Source organism: Phalaenopsis equestris, unplaced genomic scaffold (genome assembly GCF_001263595.1).
Source record: "Phalaenopsis equestris unplaced genomic scaffold, ASM126359v1 Scaffold001082, whole genome shotgun sequence".
Lineage (NCBI taxonomy): Eukaryota > Viridiplantae > Streptophyta > Magnoliopsida > Asparagales > Orchidaceae > Phalaenopsis > Phalaenopsis equestris.
In genome coordinates, this window is record NW_018165521.1 from 1,036,498 (window position 1) to 1,061,087 (window position 24,590).

Below are 24,590 nucleotides of genomic sequence, written 5' to 3' on the forward strand. Positions count from 1 at the left end.
TTTATAGCCTCCTACTTCTACACAAAAGGAAGGGTTGGAAAAAACAAGAATAATCCATCAAAAACTCTTAGAAGAAGACAATGCTGAAGATTCTCGAGAAAGCCCAAATATGGTCTTGTGAAGGTTCGCGGTCATCCCCCTCTTTGCATGTGATTGTCGTCTCTTGCGAAGAATCGCAGTTCTAAACCGCGGGATAGCACTGCGCGATTCTTTGCGAGGGATCGCGGTCTCCTGAGACCGACGCGGTCATTGCAGGATCACCCCTGCTCCGCGCTAGTCTCCTACGGTTGGGAAAGCTTTTGCTTTAGGCTCTTCAAAGTATGGTGTTAAGTCGGCGACGTTGAACGTGGCTGAAATGTTGTAGTCCCCAGGCAGGTCGATCTTACAGACATTGTCGTTCAACTTTTAAAATATTTTGAAAGGTCCATCTGCTCTCGGTTTAAGTTTTCCGAATGATCATGTGGGAAATCTCAGCCACATTCTCAAGTAAGTTTAGATATTGCGGGATCACCCCTGCTCCGCGTCAGTCTCCTTAAGATTATCATTGATACTATGATTTTTAATATTATAAGTGCTTATGCTTCTCAAGTAAGTTTAGATATAGGGTCTAAAGATAAATTTTGCAATGACTTAGAAGACTTAATACAAATGATACCTCTTGAAAAAAGAATTTTTATTGTAGGAGATTTAAATGGACATGTCGGTAGAGTGGTAGAAGATTTCAAAAATATTTATGGTGGCTACGATTTTGGAGTGACTAATGAAGAAGGTAGAGCCATTTTAGATTTCGCTTTAGCGTATGATTTTGTTAGTACTAATTTTTTATTCAAGAAAAGAGACGAACATCTATTACTTATAAGAATATATATAATAAAACACAAATTGATCATTTTCTTGTGAGAAAAAGAGATCTTCGAGATTGTAAAGATTGTAAGGTCATTCTAAGTGAGGATTCAAGTACCCAACATCGATTATTAATTCTAGATTTTAAAATGAGTTGTAAAATAAATAACACTTGGTCTCATCATCATAAAATTAGATGGGGGAATCTAAAGGACACTAATAAAATTATTTTTATGAGAAAAATTCAAGATTTCAAACTTTGGGATGTTCATGAAGAAACAAATGCTATGTGAGATAAAGTAACAAATATTATTAAATAAGTTGTAAAAGATGTACTTGGAGAATTAAAAGAAAAAGTTTTTATAAATTAAAATAGTTGGTGATAACAAACACTATAAAATAAGTTGTAAAAGATGTACTTGGAGAATTAAAAGAAAAAATTTTTATAAATAAAAATAGTTGGTGGTTGGATAATAATGTGCAAGAAAAGATAAAATAGAAGAAGTTATGTTATAAAAATTAGTTTAAATGTAAAAGCTTAGGGAACTGGGAAAAATATCAAACGGTCTGCAGGGAGTCTAAAAGAATAATCTGTGACGCTAAAAATTCTGCTTTTAGTGATCTTTATAATATAATAGATACTAATGATAGCTAAATTTTTTTTAATAAACAAGCCAAACAAAGAGAAAAAAAAGTAAAGATTTAACTCAAATAAAGTGTATTAAAGATGAAAATAAAAAAGTGCTCATCTTGGAAAAAGATATTCAACATAGGTGGGTGAGTTATTTTATTAATTTTTTTAATGAAGTTTCTGAAAATACGATCGACCTTAGTGATCTTAATATCGTTAATAATAATAAAACGTTTCATTTTTACCGTCGCATTGGTGAAAATGAAGTCGATGAGGCTTTAAAGAAAACCAAGGGTGGAAAGTTTGTAAGACCTGATGATATCCCAACTGAAATGTGGAAATATTTAGGAGATTTGGGAGTTTCTTGGCTTACTGAACTATTTACTATTATTTTAAAAACCAAAAAGATGCCTGAGGAGTGGGGGAAGAGTATTTTGGTCCCCATTTTTAGGATCAATGAGGATGCACAAGAGTGTGGAAATTATAGAAGAATTAAGTTGATGTGTCATACATTAAAATTATGAGAGAGGGTAACTGAACATAGATTAAGACGTATTACAAAGATTTCTCGTAATTAATTTGGATTTATGCCGGGCAGGTCTACTATATAAGCTATACATTTATTGAGAGGTTTGATGGAATAGTTCAAAGTTAATAAGGAGGGACTACATTTGATTTTTATTGATTTAGAAAAAAGCATATGTTAAGGTTCTAAGGGATATCCTTTGGAGAGTTCTTGAGAAGAAAGGTGTTGATATGACTTATTTTCAAGTCATTAAAGATATGTATATTAAAGCTACTACTTGTGTTCGAACTGAAGGATCTTGACCAAATATTTTCCTATCTTCGTTGGATTACATTAGGGAACGGCTTTAAGCCAATATCTTTTTGCTTTAGCTTTGGATGGTCTTGGATATTTACATGAGGATGTATCTTGGTGTATGTTTTTTGCTGATGATATCCTTCTCGTGGATAAGGCGAAATAAAAAGTCTGGTAAAAAACTTGAATTATGGAGGTTTACAATGGAATCTAAAGACCTTCATTTGAGTAGAACTAAAACTAAATACATGGAATCTAATTTTAGTAGTAGCACTAGTCACAGAAGTTTAACTTTTGGTGATCAAATTATTAAAAGGTGTGAACGATTTAGATATCTCAAGTTTGTTGTTCAAAGCGATGATGATATGGATGGGGATGTTAATAGTAGAATTCAAGTTGGTTAGTTGAATTAGAGGAATGCTTCGGGCCTTTTGTTTGATATAAAAGTACCGCTTAGACTGAAAATAAAATTTTATAGGATGGTGGTGAGAACTACAATGCTCTATGGCGCTGAATGCTGACCTTTAAAAGAGAAGCATAATATTAAGTTAAGTGTTGCCGAGATGAGAATGATTAGCTGGATGAGTGGCTTTACACTTAGAGACAAAATGTGAAATGAATATATCCGTGATAGGGTTGGTGTAGCTCCAGTGACGAACAAAATTAAAGAAAGTCGTCTTAGATGGTTTGGTCACATTAAACGTCGACCATCTGATGATCTTAATTTATTAGAACTAAATGAAAATATGACACTAAATAGGACGCAATGGAGAAAAAAGATTCATGTAGCTGACCCCACGAAGTGGGATTAAAGCTTTGTTGTTGTTATTGCTGTTATTGTTCCGACGTGAGTTCGGTCCTCCGACGGTTAATGGAAACTAAAAAAGCACGAAAATGAGGCAAATGTCAAAATGGATGTTAGAGAAAGGAAATAAAAGTCCCAAACGATGTAAAAGAGGAATTCATACCGACTAATACCTCTCTAGAGCTTCGAATCGGCCTCTTTGACAGCTGCTCAACCCGCCTGCTTCTGTGCAAGATCGCTATTCTTTGTCGGAGCTCCAGATGATGAGATCAAGCAGAGAGAGGGGAATTGTGAGAGACGAGAAATTCGGGTGAGGGAGAGGAAATCAGGGAAGGAGAGGGATTCAATTGAGTGATATCTCAGCTGTGAACAGTGCTCATGCGGGATTAAAGGAGGGATTAGGATTAATTAAGGTCTAGTTAAATTAATTAAATTTATAACTTCAATATTTTATTTGTCCCAATTCATTAATAATTTATGCGTGGTGCTTTATATGTTGATCGGTTTAATGCATAGAATTTCGTAAATTATTTTGATCGAATTTTGGGAGATGAAAAATTTGGGGTACTTTTCAAATTTGTCAAATTTTATCTGTTTCTTGATATTTGGGCGCTACAAGTGGCCCCTCCCGTGAGGGAGTTGGGTTTGCCTTTGTCATGGTTGGTGCGTTGGCATATATGGGGATTTATCACATAGGATAGGAGACTCTGGCGGAGCATTCAGTGAATCTGGTAGTGTTGGACTCTCAAGAAAGATGGGTGATGCTCCTTGTTCTTGGACCTCTTCCTTTACTTTTGATTCCGACAACCCCAAGAAATTGAGCACCTTTAACGTTAATAAATGTTGGAAGAGCCTACAGGGAAAATATGCAGAAGTTTCTAGAAATACCAATAAAGAGAACAAAAAAAATAGGAGAGATAACTTGAGGCAAGTATAACATACTGAATAAATTTGTGGAAATTGTGCGGACATTGATGAATAGTTTAACCTGGAGTGCTAGAACTTTGCTCTTATAGATGGAGTATGTCAAACCACACCTTGAGGAATGGGGTGTTGGCTCCATTGTTACCATGCATTCAATAGCCATCCTAATAAAAATGTACTTCATTTTACAGTCATGTAATTTCATCTCTGAGCTAGTCAAGCAGACTTGGGTTTAGGAGAATTGAATGTACCCATCTTTAAACGCCTTGAAGACAAATAGATGGCTGAAAAACTTAAAGCTCCACCTGATTTTCTCCTTCTGCATATGTAGAATCAAAATCACCACTCTTGAAAAAGAATTTGACATAATTTGGGCAAGCCCAATTTCGTAATAGTGAGAATGCCAACTGTTTATCGACGTAGCATTAACCTTAGGATGAGTCAATGTTGGTCGACGGAAAAACACAACTCCTTATTGAACGAGTTTGAAAACTTGCCTTTGTTGGGAAGAAGCACCCTAAAATTTTTATTACTGAACCAATAGAGGCCATGCATAACCGATGCATGCTTTGTTAAATTGTGACGTCGACTTGAAATCGCCTTTTTTTTTAAGATTTTGCATGCGTCATTAAACGAGTTGTCATGACTTGAGGGAAGAAATAGCAAATGAGGAGAGAGAATCAAGAGAGCTTAGGTGTAACAAGGGCTACGCAGAGTCCAGAGGCTATTTATAACAAGGAAATTTACAATTCTTCATTCAAACATTACTTCATACATAATTGAGTTCATTCACATCTTCAACTATCATTATCATTGTCATACTATGCTTACATATCTTAGAGATAGTGTGTGGATCACTTATCGCGGGAGCAGAAGAAAAGAACGAAAGCAAGGAGAACCCAAAAAGTTGCTAATATGATGAATTATAGATACACAATATCCTCTTATACGTTACACTAGGGCGAGTCTTGTATAACTTGCTAGAGAAATAAAACCAAGCTTGAAGAGACCAAAGGCAAGTGCCTCAACATTACTCACCAAGAAAGAAGATTAGGATGGGATTATTCAAAATATATATTGCGATTGCTCTATTCTACCTCAACTGCTTAAAGACAAATTGCTCCGATGATTGCATCAACCAATGAATGTAAGGGTGTTTGGTTCTTAAATCCTTTACTTATCCACGGGGCTGCGGACAGATGTTCATTTAAAATTATGTAGAGGGGAACCTCCACAAGTCAACATCGCAGGCCCTCTATTCTAGTTTGAGAGTCGAAGTCCAAATTTGTGAGAACCGCAGCATCCAACCTTACAAGATGGTAATCGAGGAGTTTGCTCAAAGCGACAGACATTAAAGCCACTCAACTCACCCTTTGTAAGAGTTATAAGCTGGTCACCATCCATTGGAAGTTAGCTACTTCATCTCCAACAACCTCCAGCCGCTGCTTGGTCTTTTCGGCTAAGTAGTCTAAAACTTCAACAGGTTGCACAGAAGAAACATAACGGCTATGAAATAAAAAACATTGTAAACTTCACATTGTAGTACTTGTTCAATATTGAGACATACTTGGGCTGCGATCTTAGTGATGAGTCACAAAAGCACAATCTCAAAATATTATTGTTAAGAGGAATTTTATCTTCCTTTAGGAGCGTTGTCTCTGCAACTCGCACTCATTTGGTTTTTTGCTTGGCAAACAACATGAATTGGATCCCGATCCAGCAGTTTGAAGGGACATACACTTCATTTATCCTGGTAGGTGTGATCATTGATGCTAGCCTTCCCGGGAGGGAGCAAGTTATCACCATCTAACAAGCTGAAATTCGGTGCTGTGGCCATTCACAGTGGAGTGCATCAGTTTTAGCTCTTTAAAGAAGAGTTCTTTGAGGTTCAAGGAAATTGGTATAAGACAAGATATATAAGGCGTCAATGCTAAAAAGAGAGGACCAACAACTAGATCGCAAGTTAAGAGATTGGAGACTAACTACCGTCTTATGACTAGAAGCAATTTGGAGCAGATTAAAGCTTAGTTATAAGGCTCTTCTATTACTAGAGTAGCAAGTATTTTCTTAATTTTAGGTAAGCTTCAAGTGTAGTAATATTCTATGGAATATTCATATTGTGGGGAATATATGTATGAGTCAAGTGAAGTGTGAGCATGGAGTGGTTGACCATATCGTAAGAGGGAGTGATTAAGATTGTGCACTAAGGGAGGACCCCCTCACCAGTTACAAGGTAGCATAGTGTTGTGTCGTTGAAGCTTATAGTCTCTTCTCCGCTGCTTTTTTATCTCTCAGTTATTCTTAAAATTTTGAAGCTGCTTGTAAAATTTTATCTTGCCCTTTTTCATCTTAGTTGCCTGTATATACATGGAGTCAATCGATGGACTGGGTCAGAAGCTACCAACCTCTCCATAATCAGTAAAAATATCAGCCTGGTACTTGGCAGTGAGAAAATGCTCATAAGTTGAGTTTCTAGCTGGGCTTAAAGAGTACCTCACTCAGCATGCCATCGTTTGCGGAACCCAGAGTTTCCCAGGCCTTCTAGGCATCGGACTGCTCATTACATGACCATTGTCAGCAAAGAGCTTCTTTGAGAGTTACATCTTTCTTAGCCATCTCTGCTCTAGTCAACTATTCCTCTTTAGCACAATCACATTTCTTCTTGGCTGACATGCTAAGGTTGAACTCCTCAAGAAGTGACCTCTTCATCCGCCCTAATTCCTTCTCCAATTTGATTGTTTGATGTCGAGTCTTGTTGTGATGAGCTAGGTTACTTTTTGCTAGTTAATTACTTGTTCTTTCATTATGGCGTAGTCGAGTTCTTTGGAGGATAAGCTATTGAGATCCTACAGTTATGAAGGATAGACAACATTGTGAAAGTTGGAGGCACCATGTGAGGTTCTCTCACCAAGGCATGTCATCCCATATTCAGCCTCTTGGCTAACTTAATTCTGAATGCACATGTTCAAATCAGAGCAAACAATAAAATTCCTCACCCAATCTTATCTAAAAAGAAATTTTTCACGCCAACAATTTCTCAGTTAAAGTAAAAAATCTTGCAATACCTTATTCAAATTCTTACCACAAATACTCAAATTTTCCCTAAATCTTCCTTCCCTTTTCCTCTTCCTCAAATTCATTATTTTCTTCCTTTTTTCTTTCTCTGATTCCCCTCTATTCCCTTCGGTTTTAGCTCTAGCAAAGCACGAGAGCTGCCCTTCATCTCCCACTATAGTGCTTGGATCGTGAAATTGCTCAGGTTCGCGAAAACATATAGTGACAGGAGAGGTTAGTTGAAATTAAAGGGCGGTAAATTAAACGCTGCTGCATGAACTTGTAAGTGGAATTTCTCCACAGTAACCATGATTAACTGATCTAATTAGTGCTTAAGATTTATCTAATCAATTTACTTATTTATTTAAAATCAAATATATCAATAATTTCTAGAAGGTATTATCTTCAAATTTGATCAATTCAAATTGTAGAATTTTATAAAAAATAGTTTGGATGGATTTTTGGGAATGCAAAAAATGGTGCATATTTTTAAAATTATTAAAATTTAGCTGATTTAATTCAAATTGGGTACAACATTTTATAGCCAAGTTTGTATACAGTTCATCCATCATTTGGTATACTAGCATGAGTCAATTCGAAATTGTTATAGAGATTTTTAAATTCAGAAAAGATTTCATTAATAACCTTTAACAAGTTGTATCTATTAAGGTAAGCCCATTTAAATTTATTCAACACATTAGAACTAATGTTTAAAAATAAGAAATTTCATAAAATTATAGTATAAATCTAGTTTTTGGCGTCTGATTTAATTTTTTTTCATGAGCCTACCAGTTATTCGTTAGATTCAACCCCTTTCCACCACTTAATTCCACATCCAATTTTCTAATCAGATACTTCTATGCACTTTATTCTTGAAGCTGTTTTTCATGATGAGATTGTACTGATGATGATAGACATAAAAAACATCTTATTCATTGGCGAGATAGACATGATAATGATGATTCATGGATTACACTGTTGGAGGCACATAATTTATGTCAAATTTTGCTTGATGAGTATCAAATGCTAAATTCATTTATGCCACATTTAACCAAGCTTCCATCTCCGTGCTTATTCTTGTTGCAAATATCACCTCAAATATTAATTTTTTGGTGGTTATTTTTTTTTCTTAGTAATTGTTTTCCGTTTTTGTATTTCTGTATATGCTAATGATGAAGGCCAAGAAGTTTTGTTTGCCAAAAAAGGTGATATTTATTTACTAGCTTCAGTTTAGCTTCTTTGGTTGGGATATACTTTCAATTTTTATTTAGTTTAGGTTAATTTCCACAAAATATTGTATGGGTTATTCGATTTGTCATCATTGAATATTTTAAGCTGGGCAGCTTGGTGTAATGTCTATTTATTTGCTTGTCATTTCAAGCGTTGGATTTTGACATTATTCATTACGAAATTAGAAAAAAAAAGATAAACATGTGGAAGGACTTAACCGTGCTTACTGTTTACCAGGCGACATGCAGCTTTGTTTTCACTCTTGATGTGCTAGTGATGTTGTTTGTCTTTTATCCTTGAATTTTGGAATTAAATAAAGTATAAGCTTCCATAAGCCCTTCTATAAGCTTCAACTTTAAACGGATGCAATATGCGACTGAATTGGAGATTTCATGTTGCAGTTGTGAATATTTTATTTGGTGTAATTAACTTAAATTTAAAGTGAAATTGAACCTGTTTCAAGCTTGTCTAATAACCTAAGGTTTATGAGGATCTTATGAACACTGGTTTGCGTCATTTTTTACTAGAATTTTTTTTTTCTTTCCATTTTCAATTTTGTGATTGCAAGTTTTTTCTTTAAGTGTGGTACATTCTTGATGATTGATTTCGGGAAGCTATCTTCTTGTATCTTTCATGATTTAATTATTTATTTTTTATATAATTTATTATTTGTTTAGGGGCTGTTTTGGTCACTTTCTGTTTTTTATTTTTTGTCTATTTTATTTTTATTTTGTTTTTAATTTAACATAAAATAAAAATATGTTTGGTAGCACTTAAGAATTTTCTGTTTTTAAACATTAAAAACAAAATCAAGAAATTATAATTGCCCCCTATACCTCCAGCTCCTCCTCTTCCCTTGCCATCGCTCTGACGACTTCCTTGCCATTGTCAAACCCATTGCCGGTGGACCCCCAATTACTTTTATTTATTTTTATTTGGAAAGATTTACATTCATACCACTCAATTCTTATGTATTTACATATCAAACACCTAAATTTCAAAGTTTATATGTATATCTATGCATGAAAATGTGTATTGCGTTCTTTGTAAAGTCAAAATAGTAAAATTTTTTATGTGATATGAAATTATTGGGTGGTGTAAATATAAAAATTAAAGTTTAGTTGTTATTTATATAAATACTTAAGAAATAGGTGGTAAGCATGTAAATTTATCTTTTTTTTTTATGTTTCATTTTTTCCGAGATATCCCAAAATGTGGTCTTCTTCCGTTATTAAATAATGTTTCCATAACTTATTTAACAAATAATAAATGCCTTTTATTAAAATTTGTTCAGAGAATGAAATATAATAATATAACAACTCATAAATTCTTCATTAGCATTTAGATTCACACGCTTCATTCAAATCATCATCTAATAGTTGTTAATTTGCTGCTGCATAAATCTTATAGCATATCAAGGGATGTCATTGAAGACATCGGCGTCAGCGTCGAAGAAGGCCCCGGGGTCGGGATGGTGGGAGTTGTTTTGAAAAAAAAAAAAAGGTTTTTCCTGTTTCGTATTTTGAAAAAATAAAAACACTTTTGTTTAAAAATGAAATAAAAAACATATAGAAAAACAACAAAAAATATATTTTTTGTTTTATTTTCTTTTTTTTGAAAAAAACAGAAAAGAAAGTGATCCCAAAAGACATTTTAGTTTCATGCTAGATTTTGGTCAAAATGAGATTTGTTGGAAATATGATTGCATTTTATCATCTCTTAAATTCTTTTTGAAATTCTTTGATATTTATGATCATTTCATTATCAATTTGGCTTAAACTACACACTTATCCGTGACATAGTATTTGAGGGTTTAGTTTCGTACCGTGAAATCACAAGTTCGAATCGTACATATTGCCTTTTGGGTTGAACTTTCGCAAAAAAAAAATTGTCTTAAAACTTTTATTAGGTTATTTTCTTGAAAGAAAGCATGTTATTGGATTAATTGGTTACTTGTGCTCTGTTAATGCTTAATTTTCCTTTTCACTAAGACGTTACTTCAGATTTTATTAGTTGCCATTAAAAAAATCCAATATGTAGTTCATCCTGTGTCAAAATATTTATCAATGGTGCTCTCTCATTTATATTCACTATGCTATAGTTTTATTTTTTTCAGCTATTTCTGCTTTCTAATTTATTACGTTGGCATTCTACATCATACGTTGTGCCTACGCTAATGTGTGAAATCATATGTCCAGGTTGATATCTGATCTTGTAGTTGTCATTGTATCTGCAACTTGTGGTGGAATTGCCTTCGCTTGTGTGGGACAACCGGTTTGTGAGACTAGATGTCTTCCTTCTTATAATTATTTTTTCAATAAAGAAGTAAATTATATGCTCTATTCTTCTTGAAGGAATAATAAAAGCATGTGCTGTGAGCATACACGCTTTTATTGGTCTCAGAAAATAGCATACTTTTGTTTAGTTATTTTTTTATGACGTTTTAAAAACTATTGCAGGTGATTACTGGATATTTACTTGCAGGTTCTCTCATTGGACCTGGAGGTCTGAGCTTTGTTAGTGAAATGGTTCAAGTAAGACCTCTTTGTTCGATATCATTGCCAATAGAGTTCCTCAATTTCATGGTTGCTACTGTTTGTTGTATTTACTGCTCATGCAACAAAGATTGCGGAAGAAGCACATAATTCATGAATTATGAATCAAGCCAACCTGTAATATAAGTGATATGTAGTAATTTATCTAGCATAGTTTTACTTATCTATTCTGATGGTATAGCTATTTTCTGTTAAAAGCTGTTGGTGTTGATATTTACATTTATTTGTCTGATTCATGCGAGTTGTATTGAATTGCCAATAAGCTGTTGTACTTAAGTTTGTGATCTAGGATTAACAAAAATAGAGAAGGGAGAGATAAATAAAAATGAAGAAGATAGTGGCTTTTGGTCCAGAGTTTCTTACATAAAAAGGGCGGCATATGAGCAAGAAAACTTAAATAGGAAGGTTATTGGCGGTACTATGTGCAGTTTTATGACATCCCAAATCACAAGGCTTCAAAGAAGAAGCTCTTGTTGATTTTTGCTTCAAAATCAAATATTTTGCATCTTAAAGAACAAATATATTCATATTTGTTAATGATGCAAAATATTGTACATCATAGCACATATAGCGTGGTGTATCCTCAATGCCATTTTTTTGGTGTGGCTTGACGAACCAAAATGACACACGTTACTATCCCATGCATAGGCAATGTTACATGGCACATTGCCCCTATGGAGCGTGCGGAGTTGATTTTTGATATTTAATATGAAAAAAATAATGGAAAATTTATGTAATTATAATTCAATTCTTATATATTTGTATATCTAACATCTAAACTTTGATATATATATAAATTTTTATATAAACTTTTGATAGTTGATTTAATTATTTATGAAAATATTAGATTTTTATAAAATATAATATTTTGAATTTGAAGTAATTGAGATATTGAAACTTGAATTTAAGTATTATTTCTATTGTTTTTTTTTTAATTTAATCTTAGAGCATATTTATCTGTATTTTCTAATATCTTGCATCATATTTAAAGTGGCACACACCACACCGTACATTATACATTGTGGCTAAACGGAGATCTTTGTTCTATAATGCACTATACATTATTCACAAAGGAATATATTTTTAGTCTTTACAATTATTTTGCACTCATTTCTTGTACCCCAATGCAAATTCATCCATATAATTTATTGACTTCATTGGTAAAGGCTAGGAGGGCACTGCGTGTTTGACTTTGCCTCAACCCAAACTCAAAAAGCTTCAACTTTTGCTCGATTCAAATTCGACTTGATATCGGTTCACTACTCTGGTCAAGCCAGTTCAACTTAAAATGAGACAATTTATAGGAAGACCAAAATCATTAAGTTGGGTTGAAATTAACAATTAGGCAGGATTGTTTTGTTTCTTTAATTTTCTTCGCACTCCATCAAACACAACCTAGCTGATATTGAGTTATTAAAAGGATAAAATAAACAGTTCTGATTCTCCAATTTGTTTACATTCCTTTCACTATAAGACTCATTTTATAAAAAGACCTAGATAAAGAAAGCCTAAGAAAAAATGATATATATTGTTGGAAACAAAAATGCGAGTAAGAAAACATGGGATGATATTGGTGGATAAATAATAAAAAAAAACAAATTATTTTAAGAGTTTTGGTCTACTCAAGTGATATAATATAGCGTGAACCTCTTTCATATAGAGATAAAACTAATGAGTTTAAAATATTTCAAAAAGAATGCTAGAAACCCAAATACTATTTACCGTTCAATTAGGAGATATCAAGGAAGAATGTGCCTTATAATAGAAGAAAATTGTGATGACATAATTATAATTATTAAAAGCAAGAAGATAGTAAGAGCTATGGTGATGAATATATTTAGAAAGTAAAAAACTCACTATGATGACGATTGGTTACTAATAAAATCAATGGGAATTCATTCCATGTTGAGGAGAAGAATTGTGAGATACGCTCCATAGAAAAGAAAAGTAGAATGTAGCATTCACTGATTAGGGTTTTTTGGTAGAAGAATGGTGTGATGGGCTCCTTTTCACCACGCTTTTAAGGGTGGAGTACTATGAAGTTGAAACTAATAGCATGAGGCAAGAGAGAGAGTGGGGAGAGAGAGGGATACTGTTTTGTGCAAGTAGAGTGTGAAAGTTGTTGAGATCCGTATAATAAAATCCTTATGATGGGTGGGAAGTTTTATTTGATCAATAGAAGATTTGATTGTGGTATTAAGATTCATTAGTCCAATCAGTGTTCCTGGATTGGCATGGACCAATAAAATAAAGAAGAAACGGTTTGAGGATGAGAGATTGAACCTAAACTAGATATCAATGAAAAGGTCACAAAACTTTTGGGTAAACGATCACAAACCCATATATTAATACTTTCATATTATATATGTACCTCGAATTACATTTTGAGCAAGCCATGTTGGGCTAGAAATCTTCTCAAAAAGCTCATCTTGGAGAATTCACTTGTAGCTTGATTTGAATTTTATCGATTAAGTTTTGAATCGACTTAAAGTTCTTGAAACATTTGAGATTTTAACAAAATTAAAAGTCCTAATAAGAAATTTCCAACAATGAGAATTACTTAACCTTTGTAGAGCTTAGTAAATTAGTTGGAAACTGAGTTGACCGATGATTAAATCAAACAGATATCTAGCTTGAAGCAATGTGTTAGAAACTATTTAGGAAAATTAAGTGACGTTGAATATATTGCACTTGTTGATATACTTTTTTCTTTTTTTTATTTTTATTTTTGTCCATTTGCCGATAATCAAAGATTAATTGGTGACTAAATGTTTTGAGGAAGATTTTTGAACGAAGAGAATTGTATCGTCCTACTCATAAGAGTCGCAATTAGATTGGAACTATGTTAATTGCTATATCAAACACTACTGAATAATAAATGATTCCATCGTGATTGAGAATACACTTGGAAAACAAGAAAACATACTTCTGTTTGTATTTCTTTGATGTTATGCATTAATAATGCAATGCTATAGATGGGAAAGTAACCTTTCACTTTTTGGAGGCCCGTCTCTACTGCAGGGATGGGTGGAGGTTCTGTGTTGTCCGCTTATCTCATGAGTGAAGTGTTAAATAAAAAAAAAGAAAAATTTGAATGAGAGCTAAGAGATCTGAGTTTCAGCTGTATGCCTTTGATTGTGTTGGAGTTGCCAAATTTTGCCAAATTTTGATTGATTCCCTCGAATATTTTTTTTTAATATTGAAATTGCTATATGCTGAGTTTGCTTGATATCTCATGAACATGGAAAATGCAATGATAAGTTACTTTTTCTCTTGTGATCTTTTGATTTTCAAGTAACTTGATATGAAAGTTACAGATGATGGTTGCCAGATTCCTGGCAATGAGATTCTGTGGCAAAATAGTGAAAATTTTTTTTTTGGGAAGGCTTCTCATTCCTAACTGGATTTAGAATGCTGGTATTTTTTTTTTTTGGTGGTGAATGAATATACCTTTGTATTAGATTCAAATGAAATATGACACTCAATAGGACATAATGAAGAAAAAAGATTCATTTAGCCGACCCCTTTTAGTAGGATAAAGGCTTGTTGTTGTTGTTGTCGAATGAATATCCCTTTGTAAAGCTTTTTTTGTTAGTGATGTTATAATATGTTATTTTTTATCAGAAATTTATTTTATTTTATTTTTATTTTGTATTTATGAAAGTTCTTTGCTTTAACTGTATTTTCAAAGACCAAATCTAAAAAACATTTACTTTATTTTCTACTTTTTTGTGTTTTTTTTTAATTTTATAAATTTTATCTTTGGATAATTTATTATTTATGATTGGTGATTTGTGTCGGTTAACTTTTTTTTGAAAATAATCTGAAATTAATTTAATATAAGAGGTATATAATTTTTGTATTTTGAAAATAATGATATTTTAATTTTTGGTGAATGGATCTCATCTGTCTAATAGTTCACATGATCGTTCCCGATACCGCAAATACTACACATTCCAGAAAGATAAGTGTATACTTCGATGATGGACCCAATCATGCAAACTAAGAGATTTGTGACATCCGGTTGGCTTGCAAACCTTTTTGTGTGACCGATTAATTTTCTTATATAATACAAAGATTAAATAAGGTTTATTTTACCTGGGTTTAAAGTTCACTATAGCGACAAACTCTATAGCTAATTATATCTCAAATGAACGAGGTCACTTGAGAAAATTCTCGATAATAATTAGATGTACAATCTTTAAGAATTTAAGGTTTAGGTTTTCACGGTAGGACGTGGAAAAATAAGTGAGAGTGACTCAAGTAGGAACAATTATTTTCAGGAGTCGAAGAAAGAAAATGGTAGGGGACGTCACAGATTCTGAGGAGAGCCCTCAGTGACTTCCCAAACTATCCTATTATGTGACTGCGTTTTGGAGACGATGTTATTTAATTGTTTAATTCTGCTAATTTTATTATTTTGGGACTTACACTTGTATAATGACTAATTATACAAATAGCCCGCGGAGATAGGAGGGTTTTCGTCGTACCAGACGACAACTAGGGCGATTTAGGACTTAAAACTTCATAACATGGTTGCACAGGAGCCTAAAGAGGGTGTGAGGATTTATGTTGTGCTGGGCGAGCTACCTCGAAGTCTTATGAGTTATTCGATCCAAGCTCCTCGCCGTGCTGCCTATGAAGTTGACTCTGAGTCTCCTGTTGTAGTAGTAGCTCCAGGGTTTAAGGGTTGGAGGTTTGTGGTTCATATGTCACATTCTGGTTTATTCGTTGTTGTTGTTCAAATATTAGAATGTTCAGGGGGGAATTTTAATTTAATTTAAGCGCTTCAGTTAAAATTTCACGGTTCCATCATTCCTACATCACTATTTTCTTTTGAATTTACTTAGTCTAAATGAGTTAAGCCCATTTAGACCAGAGAATTCCCGTTAGCAACCGTGGGTTACCTCATTCGAGAGATCCTCGTAAATCCAAAAGGGGTGGATTGAGGGCTTTCACTAGGTTTAAAAGTGTGTAAATTTTCGAAAATGCATTTTTGTTGTTTTGTAGGTATGTAATGTAAGCACAACATGCGTGGTAAAGTAAGAACATTACAACAAAATAAATTAGTAAGAGACTGCAGTAAATAACTATAAATGCGTATTTGGGCCTCTGCTATTCCCAAACAAAGACCTATGCAAAGCAAACCGGGAACAAATATGGGCTGTTTTGTTACATTCTCTATATGCAAAGAAGAAAAAATCTTGTTTGAAAACAATTAAAAATACTATGTCAGGATTTGGGATAAGGTGTTTCCAAACCTTGCTTTTCATAAAGCAATTGATGGACGCCTCGTTGTCCTCTTCAATGATATTTCTCTTGCTTTCAAACATCCAAGGCCTTAAAAATGTACCACTATAAAGGACTGTCATACTCAACTTGTGAGCTAACCCAATGAACTAACCTCTTCCCAGTGTTTTCCATTTCTAATACTTTCTAGGAAGCATTATAAGATCTTAAGAGGAAGCAGGCTTTGTTGATCAGTTTTAAAACCTCAATTTGATGATCATGACTTTTTTGATGGATACAACCAAAGGCTTTACTCAAATTTATGAGATGGACTATTTTGACACCTTTTTCTACTCTGTACTTATTCTCATTTATTTGCCGCTATCAACCAAGGTTAACCGATACTACAGTTGGAAGTAATGATTATGATGATCTCACTGAAGTTGCTTATTTGAAATAATCATCAAAACACGTTGTTCAAGGGAGATTACAGTTTGCATTTTCAGCAAGTCTATGTATGAGATTTGAACAAAATTACTTTGGAACAGTTTCATTAAAAATGTATTCCTGAGATAAACCAAAAGAAATATAATGAAGTAGGACGTGGATATCAAAATTTTAAACGTTAAAATTAGATGTTAATGCAACAAGAGGAATTACTAAGAGGTGGTGCAATTGATGTTTAAACTATTGATTTGAGACTTTGCTATTTTGGGTTGTCATGTATGTGTATAGTCATGAAGCGTACAAACCTTGAAGCGATTGATGGTAATGGAATTATAGAGATTCTTGGTTTTGATGACGACCATAAGGATGTCAGAATTGGGATGTCCTTGGTTGAGTGAACGAAACTATTCTATGCATTTATTCAAAAACTTTATGTTTCTTCTTTTAATCTTAGTTGGAAGCTTGCCTTATTGGAAAATTTATCGGGCTGCTGATGATTTTTGAAATTCAATAAATTGGAAATTGTTTTAGCTCTTTAAATATGGTGATGATCCAATTAATGACCCTATATGGTTTGTTTGATGACTATTGTAGCTGCCAAGTTTCCACCCTCGGTCAAGATTCTTCTTAAATAACATTTTTTTATTTTTCATTTGTAAACTTATTTATTTGTCAATCTTATTCACATGGCTCCATTATGTTGGTCTTGTTGGTTTTTTTATCAGGAATTTGATCATAGGAATATTTACATTCTCTTGAGCTTGATTTCTTTTTTACTATTCCTAAATTGCTTCTCTCCCTGTCAAATCATCATTAGTTTTTTATCCATTTTAAATAAAATATTGGTAATTATTGATTTTCACAGGCACTTTGATCATGTACAACTACTTCAATTATAACTTTTCAAAAAAAAAAAAATGAAAAAAATGAAAACACTGCTTCAATTGAAAGTGATCTAATCCATAGTGCATTGGTCAATCTCAATATTATATATTTATCATTGTGTTCTTATGTTTTTTATAGTTGATCCTCTTTCTCGTGGCATTTTTTTTCTGCTGTAGGTTGAAACAGTGGCCCAATTTGGAGTTATTTTTCTTCTTTTTGCACTAGGATTAGAGTTCTCGACGGCAAAGGTAACATTTTTTTTTAAAGTTGATAATCAGGTCAAAATATTTTCAATTATTGCAATGACAACCCATTCAAGCAGGATTGTAACATGTAATTAAATCAAAATGCTTTTGCAGATCCGGGTAGTCCGTGCTGTTGCTATTCTTGGTGGCCTACTTCAAATTATTCTCTTTATGTGCTTATGTGGAATCACTGCCTCGGTTTATTCTAAAGCTCTAATATATTTTAGTTTAGACTTTTTTTTTATATTATCTGTCCTAATGTCCAATAGTTATACAGTAATCTTGTTCAGTTATTATTGTATATGCACGCCTATTTATATGTTTATGTAAACCTGAGAACATTACAATAACATTTTTTAGATTTTTCATGCCAATCATAAAAACCTTATTGACCGGGTTAAGCTGTTGATTTTTGTCATATTTTATCATTTGTTTAATTAATTTTGCTGAATTTCATTATTGCACGTTGTTGCCTTCAAGCCACATATTAGCTACTTGAGGCTGTTAATTTCTTAAACAAAAAATTTATTGATGGTTGAATTGCTGTTGTTTTGTATGGTAGATAGTTATGTAAATAAATCTTGGAATCTACTTAATTCTGATGAGATTTTATGAATTATTGTTAAGCTTGTTGTATTATGTAAAGCAATAGGTCTGCTTTGTCAGGGAAATGAAAGGATTCTGTAAGCTTGATAATTTTAACAGTTGCTGCACCTTCATGCTATATTGCTGAAGGTTTAAATCTGTTAGTTTCTTTTCTTCTAAGCATTCTATAATCTTATTTCCTATTCTTTATTTATATTACATGCTGTTAAGAAAAATGGTTAGTATTCTCGTTCTTTGCAACCAAGTTATTTCATGTTCATGTTTTTTCTTTTTTCTTTCATGTTCATGTTTTTTCTGTTTTCTTTCATGTTTGATTCAATATCTCTCCTGTAACAATTACTTAAATTTTGACCTGTCTGCATGCCTATTCATATGCAGTTGTGCGGGGGTAAAGCTACAGAAGGTGTATTTGTCGGCGCTTTCTTGTCAATGTCCTCTACAGCCGTGGTAATTATTCATGTCGTTTCTATGGTCCTGGGAAGTTGTGGTTGAATATTTCACTGTAAATAATGTTATATTAGATTAGCATCTGTTTGGTTTTTATGAACTAAAACATTTCTTCTGGTTGCTCATTGTTGAGAAATTAGTGTTTGTGTGACATTACTATTGTCTTGAGAGAAATATTTGCGTACGTCTAACGTACGCAGAGCTGCGTACGTCGGTCTGTTACAGGGAGGGTATTGGAGGGTTATATTCACGGTATACCCCCTGTAATCTCTCTGTAACAGGTAGGTTATAGGGGGTATAACATGGATATAACTCCCGAATACCCTCACTGTAACCTACTGACGTACGCAGCTCTGCGTACATTAAACGGACGGAAATATTTCTCCTTCGGAAGAGCACACATTTTTGTAGCACTACATGTGAATTCTCTATGGATATTATTCGTGTTACACCTGTCATTACCTTTCAATCTTAGAAAACTAGAAGCTAGTTTAGAAGGTTGATAGTGTTTTTTAATAGCATTTTTCTTATGTGCGCGTCTTCCTATGTCCTTCACCATTTTCCAAATTTTGTTACTGATGTTTTTCAGTTTTAGTCTTAGTTATGCCAGTTATTTCGAACTTAAAGTAACTCCTACATGATGGACGTTGGATATCATCCTTAACATTTAATTTTTCAGCATTTATACAAACTTTCATCCATTTAATGAATATTTCTTATGCCTGACTTCAATATCAGGTTGATATACTAGAATTGCTTCCATGGTTACCTTAGGTTATAGATTGAAATCTTGAAAATCACCTTCATGACAAAACGTAGGCAGAAAGGCTTTATGCATGTAATCCTCCCAAATCTTGAAGTTTGTCGGAATGTTGTGGGCTTGGTGCAGCCCTTTCCTGTTCCAAACAAGCCAAAAGATAGGAGAAGGTGCCAATTGACGTTGACAATAGTTATGATTATTCAAAAATTGTTTCCATATTTTACCATCGAGTTCTACAAATTTTATAGTGTGGAACTTCATTTCTTGCAGCTTGTACGGTGCAAAACAGCTAAAACGTTCCTAAAATTTTCTGCACAGGTTTTAAAGTTTTTGATGGAAAAGAACAGTATCAATGCCCTTCATGGTCAGGTTACTGTAGGAACGCTTATTCTCCAGGTAGTGTCACGTTTGCTGAAGATTATCTCTATTATAGTAAGCGAGAGATTGTGCAATTTTGATTTGTACCATATACTGTCCCCAGGATTGTGCTGTTGGTTTGCTGTTTGCTCTCCTTCCTGTACTACGTGGCACTTCTGGCATTCTTCAAGGTGCAATATCAATGACCAAATCGTAAGTGAACTGAGCTAACCCGTTGATGTATATTTTTTAGTTGTTTTTTTTTTTTTTTTTTTTTTTTTTTGTGTATAGGCATAAGAAAATGCCATGGCCACCCTGTGATTAGTTTGAAATGTTGCAGAAGTAGGATATTTTGAATGATCTCTTTCTTGCTCAAGTTTCCTCAATGCTAGGCTTCAGAAATAAATTCTAGGACTGTAGCTCCCAAGCAATATTATCTTAAAAGGTTTTTTTTGGTATTTTTGTCGTTCCTTATGAGTTTTGCTCGTCATATGATATTAATCAATGACTTGGTCTGCATGTGACTATAAGCTGCAATTTGGTAACTGCTTCCATATGATAAACCTGAAAGTTATAATCTGTCTATCTGTAAAATGTATATATGGTTCATTATGTTTGACTCAATGCTCTCTACATTTTTTTAAATATTTGGCTTTTTTAATATAAGATATTTATTCTATGAAAGTCTTCTTTTCTAATTGTTAATATGGTAACCTGGGAAAAGGTGTTAACATTGAGTTCTTGAAAAAATAAATAAATAATTTTTCCTCTATATGTTTCATATTACTATTTCGGAAAGCCTTGAATAACTTTTAATCAAATTGCTGAAGAAAATGTTAGTTCTTCCACGTGATATTTAAGTTTAAAAGCAGTACTTCCTTCATAAGACCCTGTTGCTTGCACGTGGTAGGATTGGATTTTTCTAGATCAGTCTTTTGTCCGCCCAGTGATCGGTCAAAGCTCTGTTGCTCCATGTGGCACGAGGTGGTTGTATAATGGGAGCTATAATGGGTGGAGAACCATTCATCTCAGTTTAATCAAACTCTGTACAAACAGTATATTAAATAACCTTTTATTTGTGGGGTTTTTTTTATTTTAGCTTAATTTTCATCATTTCTCTTTTACTCTGACTGCAGAGTTGAGGTTTATAATTTTTTTGTCATTGCATCTTTAGCCTAATGATGATTTCTGCTTGTTTTCTGAAAATTATAGTCATGAATTTTTATGCTAATTCTAATTGCTGATTATGAAATACCCTTTCACCAGGTTGGTTGTACTCTGCACTTTCTTGTCAATTCTTTCTATCCTATCCCGGACATGTGTCCCTTGGTTTCTTAAGCTAATGATAGCCCTTTCATCTCCGGTATGTTATCCTTAGCTGTGTTTCAACTGTAAGGATGGGTTGAGGCTATGATATATTTCTATATTTGAGGTTTTTTCTAACACACTGCTCAACTGCAGACCAACGAACTTTACCAATTGGCCTCAGTTGCTTTCTGTTTGCTTGTTGCTTGGGTTTGTACTCTGAACACTTATCTTTGATTTAAAAATCCTATTAAAATTAGAAAAAAAATTACGTTTTCCTTTTTTAAAGATGGTTATATATTTGTGTATTTGATGGCGTGTACAGCTTGTGTTTGTGTTCTGTATTTTTTTTTGGCCCGATCCATATTCTTTGCTTATGCCATACCTTGGTTGTGCTGTTCCTATGCATCAAAGCATGGAATTCTATGCCTATCAAGTTGTTATTTGTTAACTATGATTCTCATCTATATGGGAGAGATTTGTTTGGCTAGAATGTTAGATGGGAAAACAACATCACCGTCATTCAAATAAAAAAAAAATCATTTAATTTGCCCTTAACAATGCCTCATGAGTTGCTTTTATCAACTCTAATCCTCTTCTGCATTGGAGAGAATTGTTTGACTAGAATGTTCAAAATTAATATTGGGAACTTGACCTCTAACACAAAGTAAAGAAATAAATTACCTAGTTTTGTGTTTTGCTCTTATTGTTTGAATGTTTTCTTTTACTTAAACTTCATTGAATGTTTTTTGAGTTGGTAAATCTTAGATTAGTTTGGTGATCTTGTGTTGTAATGCAAACTATATCTATAAGAGAAGACATTGTTATTAAAAATGCGCTTCACAGCTCGTTGTCCGTGCGATGTGAAGCAAAGCAACGGTTTGTGTGCGGTACTGATTAGTGAAGCACGTGCTTCGCACTGAAAGAGCAATTTGAAGTATTGAAGTGAGCGTGTCGGTGAGTTCATGAGCGAGTGAGAGAAAACAAAACTTATAAGTTTCAGTTTGATGTTCAGAGGAGCTGCAAGGAGCATAAGTTCATGTGTTGGAGACTTTGAGGGAGAGCATCGTCTTTGATTTTGATTTCGAGTCAGAGTTTGAAGCAAGCTTCTATTCAAACACTGATTTTTCCTTTGACGTCATTTGCGGGATGCTTTCGATTGCAGGCCACAAGCGCTTTGGCCGCAGGAGGTAGACACTTCGGTTACAGGAGAAGTTTTGATATTCGATCGTTCTGCAGGAGACACTTGGATTGATTGACCGTATGAGATTCTTCAAACTTTGACCGCATTGCAGGATAAGCTTCGACCTTCGATCGTAGGAGAAGCTTTGATAGATTGACTGTAGGAGACATTTCGATTTGGAGATGCTTCGGCGCACATCAACCTTCAACACTGCATGAGAAGCTTCTCCTTTGATTGCAAGAGGTTTGAGTTTGATACATTTGATCGATTGACTGGGTGGTATGTATGTAAACGCCCCGTTAATTTACCAAATACATTCTTTTAATTTATCCAATAATTTGATTTCTTCTACCAACCATCATAATTTCTTTTTTTTTAAGCCCGAGAAACCAACACTTTTTTTTTTCAGAATTTTGTGAAATATTTATCCAATACATTCTATTAATTGGTTGACATTTTTAAATTTCAACTATATATCAATATTTAACTTGTATATGAAATTGCATTTTGTATTTCTTATAATATACTGCTTATTTAATGACAAGTGATCCACCAATAAAAACTGGAGATTTTTTTTTTTAAATAATTTTGTAAAAGATCAGTTTTTTTTTTTGTTTTTTGGGGGTGGGGGTGGATAGCATTTTTTTAAATAATTTGTTTTTTGGGGGAAGATTTACATACATATAACTTAATTCTTATGTACTTACATATTTCACCATTAAAATTTAAAATAATGATATTTTGATGTAGTATTAAAATAAATTTCTTTGAAAATAGCAATCTGACAGCCTTTTTTAGTTATTTTAAAATTTGTAATATTAAAATATGTTCTTTTTGTCATTCTTTTTTCTCCGGCAGCTGACGCATAGCTTTAACGAGTCATTTTAAATCTTTGATAATTTTAAAATTCTTAAAATTTCATCAATTTTCTATTAGATCTATATGAAAATGTCCCCATCAAAATTTTTTTAAAACCAATTTTATTTGATAACAAGGGAGCAAGATGCCGATAACTTGCTTAATTGGCCTCACGGACCCAACCATCGATCGAACCCATAGGCAACCTGCAAGAAAATGCGTTATGTTAGTTTTTCTATTCATATATTTCATATCATATTTAATAAAATGTGAAACTTGTAAATTTTAATTAATAGTTCGTTTGTGTATGAAAAAATAATTTATGTATGATCGATTCAAACAAAATGATAAAAGACTCAAATTGGAAATATACAAAAATAAAATATGAATCAAGCACTCTTTATCATATATGTAGTTATTATGATAAGAAAAATGAATGGAGGTATATCTCGAGCTAAAGAGCACCCAATTTGTAATAACCAGTTTTTTTTTTTTTAAATAATATACATATGCCAATGTCGTTTATAAGAGAAGTGCCGCTTGAAGGAAATCAAATGAGAATTCAGGGTCTGTTCGGGGCAGCTGGAGCTTATCTAGCTTATCCAGATAAACAACTTATTTTGATAATCTGCTGTACAACGGCTTATCCTGATAAGTTGACTGATTGTTTGGTTTGGGTGTTTGGAAAATAACTGTTTCTGGATGAATGACCATTCTGCCCCTGATCTGGATAACCTATTTAGCGTTTGGTTTGTGCATTTGGAAAACAGTTGATTTGTAGTTTTTTCTGGATAAATGACCATTATGGTACTGCGCAGTGTTGCTGTTTGCATCAAAACTATAACGACTACACATTTGACAGTTGTGAAAAAAATTACTTCATAACAGTATAAAATTATGATATACACGCCACTTAAAAGTGAATATCAAGATACCTAATAAAAAGAAAAAATATATTGAAATTACAATTAATAAAAGAATGATAATATTCATTCTAAACTGCAAAAGAAACATGTCACGAGCAATGTTGTCCGGTTGGGACGCTATTGAACCCCGACCAACATTTTTTCGGTTGGGAAATCGTCGAATCACAAGAGACGTTCTCAGGTTGGGATATCGTAAAACCCCGAACAATGTTGTTCGGTTGAGATACCATAAAATTGGATGGACTGTTTGCCCATCTGAAGAACTAACAGTCGTCCAGTCCGTCTGCCCATCGTGGACACCTGTAGAACTGCGACCCGTTATTATGTGGCTTGCATGGCGTGAGTAACAAAAAAGGCTGCCCGCAGCGGCATTACACTCGCCTTAAGTTCCCTGAGAACCTGTAGCTCATCTGCCTACAATTGTTTATAAGAGAGCACCTCAGTCAAAAAATTAGATAAAATAAAAAAACCTGTCGAAGT

The 24,590-nt window shown here is 33.5% G+C and overlaps 1 protein-coding gene across 1 annotated transcript in view; it reads left to right on the forward strand.

The window, feature by feature from the left end:
* Positions 1 to 24,590, forward strand: part of LOC110033059 (K(+) efflux antiporter 4-like) — a 58,755-nt gene that overhangs the window by 12,421 nt on the left and 21,744 nt on the right. The window contains exons 6-14 of the mRNA XM_020736915.1: positions 10,506 to 10,581; positions 10,767 to 10,841; positions 17,600 to 17,671; positions 17,783 to 17,866; positions 18,653 to 18,721; positions 19,800 to 19,877; positions 19,963 to 20,051; positions 21,105 to 21,201; positions 21,300 to 21,353. Of these exons, the coding sequence (XP_020592574.1) occupies positions 10,506 to 10,581; positions 10,767 to 10,841; positions 17,600 to 17,671; positions 17,783 to 17,866; positions 18,653 to 18,721; positions 19,800 to 19,877; positions 19,963 to 20,051; positions 21,105 to 21,201; positions 21,300 to 21,353 (694 nt within the window). The remainder of the gene's footprint in view (positions 1 to 10,505; positions 10,582 to 10,766; positions 10,842 to 17,599; positions 17,672 to 17,782; positions 17,867 to 18,652; positions 18,722 to 19,799; positions 19,878 to 19,962; positions 20,052 to 21,104; positions 21,202 to 21,299; positions 21,354 to 24,590) is intronic.